Raw genomic sequence first — 15,400 nt, 5'->3', positions numbered from 1 at the left:
GTCTACAGAAAAGAAGAGTGAGGGGGGATTTGATAGCAGCTTTCAACTACCTAAAAGGGCGTTCCCAGAGGATGGAGCTAGGCTGTTCTCAGTGGTGGCAGATGACAGACCAAGGAGCAATGGTCTCAAGTTGCAGTGGGGGAGGTCTAGATTGGATATTAGGAAAAACTTTTTCAGTAGGAGGGTGGTGAAGCATTGGAATGGGTTACCTAGGGAGGTGGTGGAATCTCCATCCTTAGAGGTTTTTAAGGCCCACCTTGACAAAGCCCTGGCTGGGGTGATTTAGTTGGGGTTGGACCTGCTTTGAGCAGGCGATTGGACTAGATGACCTCCTGAGGTCTCGTCAAACCCTAGTCTTCTATGATGTTATGATAACACAGACTATATGACCTCACATAGTAATTTCTGCATAAACCCATAACTGCAGTTTGAGGTATAGCATATCTTTTGGAAAGCTATCTAGTCTGAATCTGAAGACTTCAAATGATGGAAAATTAACCATGTTGTTCAGTGGTTAATTACCCTTACTGTTAAAAATGTATGCTTTATTCCTAGCCTTCCTAACATTAAGTTGTTTTCTACAAAGCTTCAGTTGAATTACTTTGCCAGCCCTTGAAAACTGTCTTTTAAGAGACATCTTGAGGGCAATGCATATTTCTTTATTAGTGCAGTGCTGTGTTTTTTCTTGGGAGTTCAGTTAACTGGTTGTAACCTAGTGAGAAATGCTTAAATATTGCATAAACAATTAGGAAATATTGCATGTTTCTAGACAGGTAAATAGATTTTGTGGTCGTTGCTGGATAATTAAATAAAATGTATAATTAAAAATAAAGCGCAAGTCTGTTCTTTTGGTTTCAGAAAAAAGCCCTGAATGATGGAAAAAGACAGTTATACAGAAATGTGGTGGCCATTGAGTTATTCACATAAAAATTTAGCATCCAGATTAAATATTAAAATGATTTTAATAAAATCTCTCAAAAGGTGATTTTATTTTATTTTTTATTGTGAGATATTGAGTACACAGATTTTCCTTTGGTAGATACAGTGGTCCAGATTAATTTGTCCATTCCAGCTGATTTGTTCAGTTCTGGTGGTGTAAAGCTACCAAAAAGCCTCCTTCTGACGAATCCACTTGTGTCAGAGGAATTCCCAAGGAACGCAGATCTGGCATAGTGGCTTTGTGCAACACTCTTCCCTGGTACCCCATTGTGGGACATTCTTGATAGAGAGGGATAGTGGCTGCGGTTATCCTGTGTCCTTGCAATTCTGAGCTGCCAGAACAGTTCCTTGGGGCCATGAACAGCTGGAAGTAAGTCAAAGCAGCCCAGAAGCTCCTCTGATTTACACCAGGGATTGAATGGGGCCCCAGGAAATGTGAATGTAAAGGTGACCCTGCCCTTCCTATTGTTCATGTGCTGACCTCAGTTTGATTGCACCATGAAGTTTCTTGCCCAGTATGTATTGATTAATTACTATTCCTATAATGCAGAGTCTGCAATTCATATAAAGCAGCAGGGCTCTTAGTCTGCCAAGAGGTTTTGTAAACCGAAACTCTTGTATATTCTTTTATTTAGTGTAACAGAGCCATAGAAGAAAAGCTATTAGTACTTGACGTTGTTCGTAAGGTGTTTAGAACTACGCTGAAGTATCTCTGTAGAAGAACCTAAGACTGATAAGAGATGCTTGCTGTTTCTCCAAACCCAGAGAAAAACCTGACCTTGGTAACAGTGTTTTTGTAAAGACAAAATTCTATACTTGGCTCTATAGATATAGTGGGAAGTAGGCTAACGTAACTTACTATGCTAACAAATTTGATTCTGATGGGCAATGGCACCACGCTGCCTATGCTATTCTCTCAGGAGAATTATTGTAGTCATACCGTGTGCATTGTTTTTCCCAGTTCTCTTGAAAAAGATAATCTAAAAAATGAAAATAGCCATGTTTTCCATTACTCACTTCCGAATGTTGGAATCTGAACACAGAACAAAAATCTTATTAGTAAATTTTGTTGAGTTTAATGCTATTTCAGCTCAATAGGAGAAAAGTGAAGTCTGTCCTTTGCACTGAAACGAGATCCTATAAGATCCCAGCATTGTGGAGTTGGAGAAATAGGTATTGGATGAGGAGAATTAGAACAAAGTTTCTATAACTTTCCCTCCAGAATTAGCCTTTATGGTTTGGGTTAAAAGTGTGTCACAAGTGCTTTCCTAAAAATCATTGGTTACTCTCTTCTAGTATGTGTGGTGACCACCATGGGCCAGCCTTTAGGGCCTACAAAGCCCTTGATTGAAGTCCCTGATTTAAAAAAAAAAAATTTTATTAAGGGGATGGAAATAGTGGTGGTGGATATCTGACCTAAGAATGGCAATCAGAGCCTCCAGCTTCTCCCACTTTTATTATTTGTTTGATGGGATAATGATTTGAGATGGTTAATTTTCATTCCTGTCAGGGCACCCACAGGGCAGGCACCTGTTAATTAGAGACAATATATCTTCAAAAGGAATCTCCTTTGCTGTATTGGAAATCTGCATCCATTACCTAGGCATTACTGTTGTGCTGTAGGAAGCCATGGTATTGGATTTTTAAATACACTTCTAAATTTAGATAGTTGATCTGCTAAACTAACTTTTTTCGCAGTAGATGTCAGTGTTAACATACCTGATCCATAGTCCCAGATGTAGTCATCACAGTGCTCTGCTATGAGCATACCTGTGCGTAATACATCTGTAACAATGTGAGTTCACAATGTCAAGAGCGACAATAAGAGATGCTATAAAATGGGCCTTTAATTGATGGTCACATAGTTCACCTATTCATCTTTTTCCCATGAGGCTTAGATTGTCTTTGTCATTGGTTAAATTAAGTGAGCAAACCAGAAAATGCTAGTGTTTCCTGAATGAAAATTCCTATATATTGTTTCATATTGTGACCTTTCAAATATTTCTGAACAGTAGAGAAATTTGAGTAAGATGGCAGAGGCGTGAAAGCTCTAGCAATCAGATATAGTAGATAAGGCTTTACTTTTCAGTGTTCTAGTTGTCACTATTGGAGTTCTGTACTTGGCTTTCCTGCTCCGAAATTGCTGGGCATGGAAAGTATTTTACTCTGTTTTGTAAAGTATCATGAACATTTACAGCACTCAGCAGATAATTAGCAATCGTTCATATGATATACTCAGGTCGACAATTAACATGTCATTTTGAAAAGTGATGTTATTACAGGAGTCTATCTTGTCTCGTCTTACAAAAACATTAAAATTGTTAATGCTGAAGTTGGAATAACATGGCAAGCAGATCATGGAGTTGCTGCTGTTTGTTAGAATAGATCTAGTTTACAGTAGAAAGTGTTTGCATGGTATGTAAAATGGCTCAGTGTAGAGCAGGGGTTCTCAAACTGGGGGTCGGGACCCCTTAGGGGGGTCACGAGGCTATTACATGGGGGGATCGCAAGCTATCAGCCTCTACTCCGAAACCCGCTTTGCCTCCAGTATTTATAATGGTGTTAAATATATAAAAACGTGTTTTTTAATGTATAAGGGGGGGTTGCACTCAGAGGCTTGCTATGTGAAAGGGGTCACCAGTACAAAAGTCTGAGAACCGCTGGTGTAGAGGATAAGCAATGTGCTATGATCAGTGGTAGATTGAACAGCATCTTTTGTGATGTGAGTTTCTGTCGAATTGGCTTATTCTGTTGCTCTATAAACTAATTGTTTATTCTGTGTCTGTTTTCTGCATTTTTCCTTTAGGATAATTATTATTAGATTTATACTGCAGTCTCCTGCTTTCTCATTAATATATATAAAGAAGTCAATCATATCTCTTTTCATCTAAGAAACGATGGTGTTACACTAAGAGCTGCCTAATGCCTTTCTCCTTCCAGCTGCTCCATGCCAGAGGACCCTGGCACTCATACAATACATTTGCAGGGTCAGGGCCCAAGGTGAAATACAAACAATAATGTGTTTCAGTGATCTTAAAAATCCTCCTTCTGGATGTTTCAGGGCAGGAACATAGATGACACAAGTTCAAGAACAACTTTACTGACCCGGTTTCCCAAACTGACAAACAATATGCTTCAAGAGTGGCAAGCCTGGTTTCCAGGGTGTAAGATCTGTCATTAGTAGCTAGAGTATTTCTGTGAATTGCTGCATGGTGCAGCATGTTGATCTGCAAATCCTTATGTCTCCTGTGTTCTTACCTAGAAAAAATGTAGCTACAATAATGACCAAGAAGAGAGTGGATGGAATTTCTCTGTGTGTGTGTGTGTGTGTGTGTGTTACAGTGATTACAAATCACTTTTTGGAGTGCAGTGGGTGGAGAAAAGCAGCTTTGGCTATAAAATGAAGTGATTGCTGTACATCTTGTATAAAGTCTGAGGCAGCACAGTTGTTCTGAGCACATTACTTCTCTTTTCCTTTACCTTTAAAACTGTGTGTGCATTAGCTCTGGTAACATAATGAGACAATGTCGTGTATTTTAAAGCACAGCTATGGTTTTGAAAATTCCTTTCTTAATTCCAGAAAGCTGTATATCAGCAGAAGTTGTTGCTGCTGTTGATGTGAACACTGTTGCTAATGAAGTGTACAAACACAACTTTCCCAGCACACCATTGTGGGCAAAGACAATTGAGGTGAGTAATGGACACATGTCTCTTTGTGTTCTAGCCATCTCAGTTGAGTATTCACTGCCCACGTTTAGTAGGGAATGTGACGTTATTGATATAAATTGGGACCATATAGAACATGGGTTGCAACCAAGGTCCTGTAGTGGCACCAAATCTTAGGTAAAGGGGGTCATATAAGGTGTCTAAGACCAGGTTATGGGTTGCTGGTTATGATTATGCTGTCTGTGTGCATGTATCATTTTTAGTTAAAGTTATGTATATTGGCTCTATACTGTCTGTATTTCAAGTTGGTGATGTGCTTATGGGTGATATCCCAGACAAGTTGGTGTTAGCTCTGCTTAGCCTGCTTGATGGCCCATTAAGGACCATCAGCTACACAATTGACCCATGGAGAGAAGGCAAACACGCCTTGTGACTCAGCAAAGTATGCAGGGACTGGCCCATGTGACTCCAGACTCCATTTTGCTGTAATTTTCCACAGTAAGGACAAAGAGATTCTTGCACCTGGAAAAGCATATATAAGGCTGATGCCTCATCTCCATCTTGTCTTCAATCCTGCTTCTTACCTCTGGAGGGACTTTGCTACAACCTGAAGCTCTGCACAAAGGACTGAATGACCCATCCCAGCGGGGGATGTTCCAGAGACTTGATTTAAACCTGCAGTTTATGCCATCACTGCTGCAAGCCTGATCTAAGAACTTTGCCATTACTGTATGTAATTGATTCCATTTAACCAATACTAGCTCTCATCTCTCTTTTTTCCTTTGTAAATAAACCTTTAGATTTTAGAGTCTAAAGGATTGGCAACGGCGTGATTTGTGGGTAAGATCTGATGTGTATATTGACCTGGCTCTGGGGATTGATTCTTTGGAATTGAGAGAACTTCTTTCTTTTACTTGGGTGTTGGTTTTCATAACCATTCATCCCCAGGACGAGTGGAACTGGTGGTGATACTGGGAGACTGGAGTGTCTAAGGGAATTGCTTGTGTGACTTGTGGTTAGCCAGTGGGGTGAAACCAAAGTCCTCTTTGTCTGGCTGGTTTGGTTTGCCTTAGAGATGGAAAAACCCCAGCCTAGGGCTGTGACTGCCCTGTTTGAGCAATTGGTCCTGAATTGGCACTCTCAGTTGGGTCCCGCCAGAACCGCCTCGTCACAGTGGCGTAGTCGTGCTTGGATCCACAGAACCAGGTCAATTAAGCTTTGGGTCAGAACCCCACGCTATCCAAATTTTAAATTTGGGATTGAGAGTTTGGTTGGTTAAAGATCAGTGACCATGAGACAGAAAGCATCAGGAAAAGCAAGAAAACTGCAAGCCTTGAGAGACAGCCTGCGGTTTGAATATGAGCAAGAAGTGGCAGAAATTCGAATGGAGAAAGAGGCTGCTGAGAGAAAGAAAGAAGCTGCTGAGAGAGAGGAAAAAGCTCGTAAGAGGCGTCTAGAGCTGCTGGCAGCTGAGGAGAAAATTCGACAGATGCAACAAGAAACTGCTAGACTCCAGCTCCAAGTAAAAAAAGCAAGGGAAGAACAGCAGAAATTGTATCCTCTTGAAAGTCCAGTTTGTAACAATGTTGGTATGTTGTATAACTCTGAGCAGTTGTCTGGGAGTAACCAAATGTACCCCAACAGTGCCACCTTTTATGTCAATGCTGTTACTGTGTGTGTTCAGTAGAGGGTGGCCCCATAAATTGTGCCAGTGCTATGTATGGGAGTGGTAATGGAAAATTCATAGAGAGTGTAAAAGTCAATGGTAAAAGCTGTTTAGGGCAAATTATGGCTTCTAACATCACTCTTGTTGAAGCAGATCTGGTCAAAGAGGAAGATTATTTACCAAATCAGAGTGTGAATGTTGTAGTCCTCTATGAGTTTACTGTCCGTGTGCCTTTAGCCAGAATCCACCTTGAATGGAATGGGGCTCAGCATGAAGTGATAGCTGGCGTCAGGAAGTTATTGCCTAAAGATCTTTTAATTGGGGAAAATGTTAAAGCTTTGTTCAGTCCAGGTAGCCAGTCACAGGAGAGGAATGATCTTAAACCTGTGTCTATTGTGGGCAATGATTTGCCTGAGGTGGGTTGCTCCAAAGGTTTGTCTGTGCCAAAAAGCAGCGTGTCTGTGAGTGGAGTTTCTGAATGTCTGTCTGATGTCTCAGAAGGGAGTCTGAAGTTAGATCAAGAGCAGAAAGATCTCATTGGTGAGGAAAATGTTTCTCAGGAGCAAATTAAAGTAAATAGTCAGGTGAAAGCCTTAACTGAGGAAGGAGAGGGTAGATTTGTAATGGGTGATGGATTGGTGGCTAGTGCAGCTTGTAAAAGTGAACCTGAAATGGGTAACTGTGATTTGCTGGAAGTAGCTCAGTGTAGTGAAAAAAGCAGCAGCTTATCTGTTGGGAGTGACAATGTGCCTGGTAGGGAAAGTTTGGAGGAACCTAGGCAGCCTTGTGAGCTGATGGCTTTGTCTAGTCAGCAGTGTGGGAAGACAGGGATAGTGGAAGATGAGTGTCCCTATCCCTTACCTGTTTCCTGTGTGGAGAAATGTGACAGTGAAGGGAATGTGCCTGTGTCTGTCAGGGGTATTAACTTGCCTATGAAGGGAGCTACCTTGGTCTCCAAGCAGTTGTCTGTGAACAGCCCTGTGTGCTGGGACAAGGGAAATGAGATCCCAAGCTGTGTGTCTGGTGAAGGAGAATGTGTCTCTGGCTCTTCTGTGTCTGTGGAGCAGACAGAAGGTGCCTTTCAGCCTGTGATGGTTGAGGGTGATTCAGTTGTCTCAGAGTTGGTTGTAAATACAGCTAAAGCCCAGGAAGGGAATGGTCCTAAGTTTGTGTCTGCTGGGGAGAATGGCACTGTGACTAGGTTGCATCCAGTTAGTGTCTTAGCAAAATCCCAGAGAACAGACAATTCTGGTGCTTGTAGTTTACCAGTTGCTAATGTGTGGTTTGGAAAGGGTGCAGCAACTCTGTCTGATCAGGGTGATATCCTAGCCAGGGCACAAGGGGAGCAGAAAGGTGATTTAATTGTGTTACCTACTGACAGTTTGACAACTTGTAGCAAGAAGGAAAAGATTCCTGAACTTGTTCATGGCCAAGGGAAGGAGAATGCTTCTAACCTGTTGTTATCTAAAAAGTCTATAAGTTTGCCTGAAAGGGGATTGTGTAGGAATCTGCCTGATGGGCCAGAGGTGATTCTGAATGTAAGTAAGACCCAGAAAGAATCTGTGGTTGCTCAGGAAAGTGTTCCTTTAGAGCAAGCCCTAGGTGAAGAGGGGAAGGGCAGAATTTCTGAGAGGGGTGAATTGCTACTTAGAAAAGCTCCTGGGAAAAGGAATCCTCATGGTAGCCTGTGCAAGCAGTGTACTGCAACTGAAGGGTGTAAAAGTGATTTAATCAAGGAAGTTTCAGTTCCTAACAGCCAGAAATTTTCTGTTGTAAATGGATCCACTGACTTTCCTTTTGAGAGATCCAGTGTGGGCAGCTTTGAAAACGTCTCAGGTGGAGTAAAACCTGTTAACAAAGTTGAGCAGCCCTATAGCCACGAGGCTGTGTGTGGCCAGCTTGTTGGGAAGACCATGATGTTGGGACAGGACTGTCTCCATGCTGATTCTGTAAGTGAGCAATCTGTGCTTCAGGATCTGAGGACAGATTCAGTTACTGCTGTTTCAGAGCAGAACAGTTTTATGGCTGAACGCTTAAGGATGCAGGGTAGAGCAAGCCAGCTCTCACCCTCAGACTATTTGGATTTGTGTGATATCTCTGTAAAACAAAGTCCAGCCTTGGAATGGGTAGCAGCTAAAAATCTAAAAGCTAGTGTCTGTGTTGATGCGAATTACTTGGCTGGCAGGGAGAAGAAAGACTTGCTAATAGCTGTTAGCAAAGAGAGCCCACCCCATCAGCCAGTGAATTCTGTTAAGCAAGAGAAATCAGGGTTTAATCCTGCAGGACAAGAAGAAAAAAGAAGACTAAATTTTGCAACGGGAAGCCACAGATTAACCCTAAAATGCCCAAACTCCAATGGTATTGAGCCAAGGGTGTGGCATAACAAACACGATTGTAAATGGACACTTGCAATGAATTTGTTGTTATTGCTAATGCTAATTTTTGTAACTAATGTGTTGCTATTGCCAAGAACTGTAAAAATGTACAATGTGCCTAATCTTTTGGAAAATCCCTTGAACATGTTGAAAGGAATACATGAAAACACACTTTATGTTAAAGGGCCTTGCTATACTGATGTTTCACAGTTAATGCCTGTAAACAGTATTGGAACTTTTCACAGGGGAAAATACATTCCAGACCTGATGTGCTGTATGAAAGGGGAAACTGAGGCACACTACCATATTGCTTTCATGGCTAAATGCCAAGATTCCGGTACTATGAACAACATCAATATCTACATTGGTTTAATGTTAGTTGGTTTCCAAACATTGGCCAAAGCTGGTATGGATAAAGTAGCTGTTTTCTTTAGCTCTTGGCAAGATCACATGAAACATATAGGAACCATGCTGCAAAAGCTAACCAAGTTATACCTTAAGTTTGTAAAGAGATTCATTCATGTTATTAAACATGACTTTGATTAAACCATTTCTGTTATACACTGGTATGGCCTCTAGCCCAACACTAGCTGTAGTGAGACAGACCCAAGGAAAGGGGGCTCTTGGGATGCAGTCAGCGATGTTTGTGACATCCCTTTCTGCATCAATTTTGCGTTGGGGGTGTGACGTTATTGATATAAATTGGGACCATATAGAACATGGGTTGCAACCAAGGTCCTGTAGTGGCACCAAATCTTAGGTAAAGGGGGTCATATAAGGTGTATAAGACCAGGTTATGGGTTGCTGGTTATGATTATGCTGTCTGTGTGCATGTATCATTTTTAGTTAAAGTTATGTATATTGGCTCTATACTGTCTGTATTTCAAGTTGGTGATGTGCTTATGGGTGATATCCCAGACAAGTTGGTGTTAGCTAAGAACTTTGCCATTACTGTATGTAATTGATTCCATTTAACCAATACTAGCTCTCATCTCTACCTTTTTCCCTTTGTAAATAAACCTTTAGATTTTAGAGTCTAAAGGATTGGCAACGGCGTGATTTGTGGGTAAGATCTGATGTGTATATTGACCTGGGTCTGGGGCTTGATTCTTTGGAATTGAGAGAACCTCTTTCTTTTACTGGGGTGTTGGTTTTCATAACCATTCATCCCCAGGATGAGTGGAACTGGTGGTGATACTGGGAGACTGGAGTGTCTAAGGGAATTGCTTGTGTGACTTGTGGTTAGCCAGTGGGGTGAAACCAAAGTCCTCTTTGTCTGGCTGGTTTGGTTTGCCTTAGAGGTGGAAAAACCCCAGCCTAGGGCTGTGACTGCCCTGTTTGAGCAATTGGTCCTGAATTGGCACTCTCAGTTGGGTCCCGCCAGAACCGCCTCGTCACAGGGAATGTGGAATCAAAACACTTGAAACTGGGAGGCAGTAATGTAAAAGGATTGCTTTGTTGGATTATGTGTCGTGATGACTTTGGTTGATTCCTGGAGGTGTAACTGCTACTTGAGGGAGATGCACACATGCACAGTGTAGACTGATTTCAGATGCCTTCTAGGTTAGCTGAGAGGGATTTTGTTTTTCCTGAAAACCTGCTGTGTAAGGGTGCTTGATTACTGTGTCCATAAAGGCTATGTGGCCAAGCAGGGTGCATCAACCCCCAAAATAAAAAGAAATGTAAAAGAATTTTATCAAATTAGTAAGAGACATTCATTTATTCTGCATTTAAAACTGGATTGGAAAAAGCAATTTAAAATACATTGTAGGGAACAATCCTGCATTGTTAGAGGGCTGGATCGACCAGGTGACCTAGTAAATCTCTTCCCTCTCTAATTTCCTTGAAAAAGAGCTTTGTAAATTAACTTCAGTGTTTATAAAAAGGCTTGATGCTTTTGTTGATTTATGCCACAAATTTTAATTACACATTTTTGTTTCGGTATGTTTAATATGGCAGGAGACTTATAAATTAGCCACATGGATTTGTATAATTTTCTGTCCATTTCAGAATGGTTCGGAATTAGTGAACACCTTGTAATCTGTCACAATTTTTAGCTTGATGGCAGAAGTTTCTGAGCTTGTTTTAACGCACCAGTTTAAGTAAAACCAGAGTGGATGGCTATAGATTGCCTGCTTATTCAGCACTTGGTACTTGCTGACTAATGTCAGCTCAGAGTTTCTTAAATGGGGGAAAGAAAGAAGAGGAATTAAATTTGATGGATTTTAGGAGTAGATTCAAGTCAGTAAAATCTTCCTTAAGCTTTGTGGGAAAACAGTAAAATCTCTCTTGCGTTGCTGTTTTTATATGGTATTTTAGCAACTTTTCTTTTATAAAGCTAACCCCTGAAATACATAAAAAGCGCCAATTCTTTTTCATGACCATAATCACTCACTTTCTTGCTTCTGTTTCTCTAGGTGTGATGTTACAGCTTGGCTGATTATTAAGCTATTTTAACCCCCCCACACACATACTATTAGCTAAACCTTCTGGGGGGAGGGATAGCTCAGTGGTTTGAGCATTGACCTGCTAAACCCAGGGTTGTGAGTTCAATCCTTGAGGGGGCCACTTAGGGATCTGGGGCAAAAATCAGTACTTGGTTCTGCTAGTGAAGGCAGGGGGCTGGACTCAATGACCTTTCAAGGTCCTTTCCAGTTCTAGGAGATGGGTATATCTCCAATTATTAATGAACTTGTAGCTCTGGTAGTAATTCTGCAACACAGATCTAATTTTCTCCTTTGAACAAAAATCTTTTTGTATTGTATGATCGGTAAGCCATAAAACTAGCTTTGTGGGATTGTACACAAAAAGGACCAGAATAAACCTTTCACAGTGTACCTGTAAAGAAAAAACATCTTCACCACTAATAAGAACTAAGTTAAAACCCTTCCTATTAGGGTTACCCAGGAGTTAAGCTATAACATATGCCATATTAAGCAACAGCGCATGACATGGTATGAAATATTCTGTTTATAATGGTATTTCTGGATGAAATGTGAGTCATGGATTACAGCCTAACGCTTCTGGAACCTTAGACATGCCAGTTAAACATACACCTATTAGTTTAAAAAACATACAGTCTATTAGTTTAAAAAAACTCTTTGTCCTAACTAAAGATAAACCTAAACCCCCCACACATTTAATTTGACAATATCAGTCCGTGTAAGAATTTGTCCACATTATTTAGCACACTATGATGCAGCAAGTCCTGCCTGACACCCAAAGCTAAAAGTACCAGCCGGCCATGGAAAAACAGCACATGGCAACAGTGCACACTTTGCCTGCTGCAAAGCAGTCACCCTTGTCAGTATGGAGAGGAGATTTGATAGGGGGAGACGGGGTTGGGAGTTTCCCAGGAAAAACTAGTTTAGGATGGGGCATTGGTAAATACCGGTTTAAACTGGGAAAAATAATTTTATTATGAGAATAGACTAATGAATGTTACTGGAAAATATTTAGGAATTCAACAATAGTTTTTCAGTAATATGGTTTGTTTAATTTTAAACAAAGCTAATAACATTACACAAAATATAGCCTCAGTGTAGTGCTCTATGTTATTGCCTTGGCTATTTGAAACAGAAACTACTGAATCTGGGAGTTCCCCTTCTTTGTTTAGCAATGAAAATTAGATGTTTGTTTAGCAAAGAAGGGGAATCCCTAGATTCAGAAGTTTCAGTATTTGAGATAAACTGCTGAACTAACCATCCAGGCCAGTACTTTGCCTCTTGCTCTGGAGTGGCTGGCTGGAGAGCAACTGCTGTAGCTGAACTCTTGAGTACAGTGACTTAAGTAAAAATATTTCAAGATGCGCAAAGGTGGAAGACCACTTGACCCGATTCATGGTTATTTTGAGAAAGTTCATTAAGATGGCAAAGAGTCTTTTGAAGCAGAAATTGTGAAGCAGAAGGGAGTGGGAAGGCAGACCCTACGAGGAAACATTTTTCAAAATGCAGTGGAAAGAACAGAGAGACACTGGAATCACTGGCTTTGGCTAAACATGTGTGAAGATTTGAATCAGATTCTGAGGTTGAAGGGACTGGTAAAACTGCATTGCCATAGCCAAATACACCTCAACAAAGCCCGATCCAGGTCGGCATTTCAAAGGGTCACATTAACAATTGCTGTTGCATGCAAAGTATGGTTGGAGCTAATGATAAAAGAGACAATTACTCCAGTGCACATTTGGCCAACCGCCTTCATCCGAAATATGTAGGAAAGAAATTGTTAGCTGAATAAGAAGAAATTGCTGGGCACTGGATGCTCAGCAAAAATCTCAACTTTCTTCCATATTTTCTTGCATTTAAAGTAGAAGAAGCTCTGTATCCAAAAATCAGCATTTTTCATCTGCTTTCAAGGAAAAACTTTCCCCTGAAACATGGTAGAAAAATCTGAAGAATGCTGATATTCCATCTGACTGAATGGAATTGGTGGTGCAATTGCAGTGTCCAGCAAGCACTGAATGAATCTTTTCAAACTTTGGATGTGCACATTCAGAACTGAGGAATAGGCTCCATCTCTCCACTACCTCAGAGTTGGTCTTCTGCTACAAAATGCTGCATGGCCAAATGGATGTGGACCAGTTGTCTGTGTGCTTCTGATTGTGTTGCTTAATGCTTCAAGTCTACAACTCTGCATTATTGTTGTTTTAACGTCATTGAATATTTTCAGCTTTTACTTATGTAATATAGAAAACTGAAATAAGTCAACATGTGTAACCTTCCCCGAGAAAGTACTTAACCAAAATGTATACAGACATTCTGATGTTCAGCATTAATTACCAATATCAGAATTACACCCACTGCAGTTTTACTTTTTATTTGCACAACCCTATATTAATCACTGTATTTACTGCCTCATGTAACCACATTTTGAATATGTAACTAAAACTAAGTGTAATGTGATATGCATTGATGAAACCATTTTTAAAATAGAAAATGCCTAGTTAGTTATTCCCAGGGAGGTAAAAACCAGGATTTTATCTGGTAAAACCCAGCTCTGGTAAGTACCATGCTATCCCCGTCGGGAGAGTACCAGGGCAGCACCTGCTGCTGTAGCCCATGCATTACAATTATTGCTGCAGAACATCTGCACTTTTTGTTCGGCATTTGTACACCACCTAGCACTGGTGACCCTGGTCCATGATTAGGGCTCCTAAGTGCTATGGTAATACTACCTCTACTAATGCTTTGTGGCCTAGGTGGAAAAATCGATTTCCCCAAGTTTTCATGAACATTCTCTGCAAAGTCTCTGGGCATTTGATTCTGCATGAGGAATTTGCTATCTTTTCAGAAAGATGTAATGTTTTGAGAGATTGTTATGGACAGGTGACTACAGAGAGGAAAATGCTTTTTTAAAATCTAATTCTGTTCTCCTGTTGAGTTTTAATGCTTTTTAAAAATATTTTTTTCTGACCAACAAATGGTTAAATACTTGAATAAAGGTGCTTTGTCGGTTTGGGGGAGAAAAATATAGCTAACATTTTTGATGTGACTCACTGAAAGAAATGTGAGCTATCCCTGCTGCTCTAAAAGCGTGATTGACAAACCCAGGATCAAGCATGTGTTCTGACCTCACCAGTTTTGCTAGTGCACTGTCGAAGTAAATACAAATCTGCACTTTACAGTGTTTGCCAAGCATTGGAGGAGGACGCGGTTATTAGGCCAAAGAGCCAGGTTAGAAAGTTTTTACTAGGGGACTGCTAACAGTGGAAGTAACCAGAATGTTTGGTAGCTATAAAGCAGTAATTGGCAGAAAAGAAAAAACTCACAATCCCAAAAACATGTGTTTGTTTCTTCCTTATTCAGGGCATAACACTGGCGGAGTTAAATAGATTATCTTTTGATATGATTTTGATGAGTCCTCCATGTCAGCCATTTACAAGGTGTGTATAACAAATATTCCACTTCTGGAGAAAAATGCAGTGACTATGAATGTTTATTCAGTTAAAAAAAATTTCAAGATCCATACACTTCATGGTTCATATCTGTCTATATTTTCCCATGTATCTTCTGCTATACCTATTTCTGTGTGGGTACTGGAATGACAGATCTTTACTGGATAAGAAGTAGGCCTGCTAGGATGTACGTTTGATTAATTCCAAATAACAGTCAGGTTTCAATAGATGAACCATAATTACTTCAACTCTGTAACAAATGACATTGCCAGGTTCTAATACTTTTACACCTATTGAGTAGTCCCTTACTGCTACAATAAAAGTGGTGATGGGCCAGTCATACTTTCATAGTTCAGTCAAAATCCCTGAAGCTTGATGTGCTACTTATTTTGCATCCTGTACATGACCTGTGAAAGTGAAAGTTTGTGATTTTTATTTTTTTTTGCCTACGGTACCTCCCTTTGCTTGTTAATGGTTAGAATCTGATCTCTCTCAATCCAGAGTAACTCCAGACAAACTACTGGAATTACTCCAGGGTTATACTGGAGTGGCCAAGAGTACAATCTTCCCTTGTATATGCATTGACTTTGCAGACATACTTTAAACGGTAATGGCTTATTCTGCAATAAATACTATGATTTAACAGGGAATAAGGGGATCAGAATCAGGGTCTAGATAGAGTTTATATAAAGTTACAAGATTTTTGAAACCTATTTCTGTGTGGGGGTTCGAGATGACAGATCTTTACTGGATAAGAAGTAGACCTGCTAGGACATATGTTTATTTGATTAATTCCAAGTAACAGTCAGGTTTCAATAGATGAACAATAATTGCTAGGGCTGTCGATTAATAGCAGTTAAC

The 15,400-nt window shown here is 40.4% G+C and overlaps 1 protein-coding gene across 9 annotated transcripts in view; it reads left to right on the top strand.

Annotated features, from left to right (window-relative positions):
• The window catches only part of TRDMT1 (tRNA aspartic acid methyltransferase 1), a 61,199-nt gene that overhangs the window by 25,521 nt on the left and 20,278 nt on the right, over nucleotides 1-15,400 (top strand). For 5 of the 9 annotated variants that reach the window (XM_045007821.1, XM_045007822.1, XM_045007819.1 and 2 more), the window contains one exon: nucleotides 4,520-4,629. In XM_045007821.1, the coding sequence (XP_044863756.1) occupies nucleotides 4,574-4,629 (56 nt within the window). In that variant the 5' untranslated portion in view covers nucleotides 4,520-4,573. Of the gene's footprint in view, nucleotides 1-4,519; nucleotides 4,630-14,450; nucleotides 14,528-15,400 lie in introns of all 9 variants that reach the window. The other 4 variants (XM_045007825.1, XM_045007826.1, XM_045007817.1 and 1 more) reach the window with 1 other exon arrangement.

This window comes from Mauremys mutica, chromosome 2 (assembly GCF_020497125.1).
Source record: "Mauremys mutica isolate MM-2020 ecotype Southern chromosome 2, ASM2049712v1, whole genome shotgun sequence".
Classification (NCBI taxonomy): Eukaryota; Metazoa; Chordata; order Testudines; family Geoemydidae; genus Mauremys; species Mauremys mutica.
Note: the sequence above shows the minus strand (reverse complement) of the source record. Positions and strands in the feature narration are given on the sequence as shown.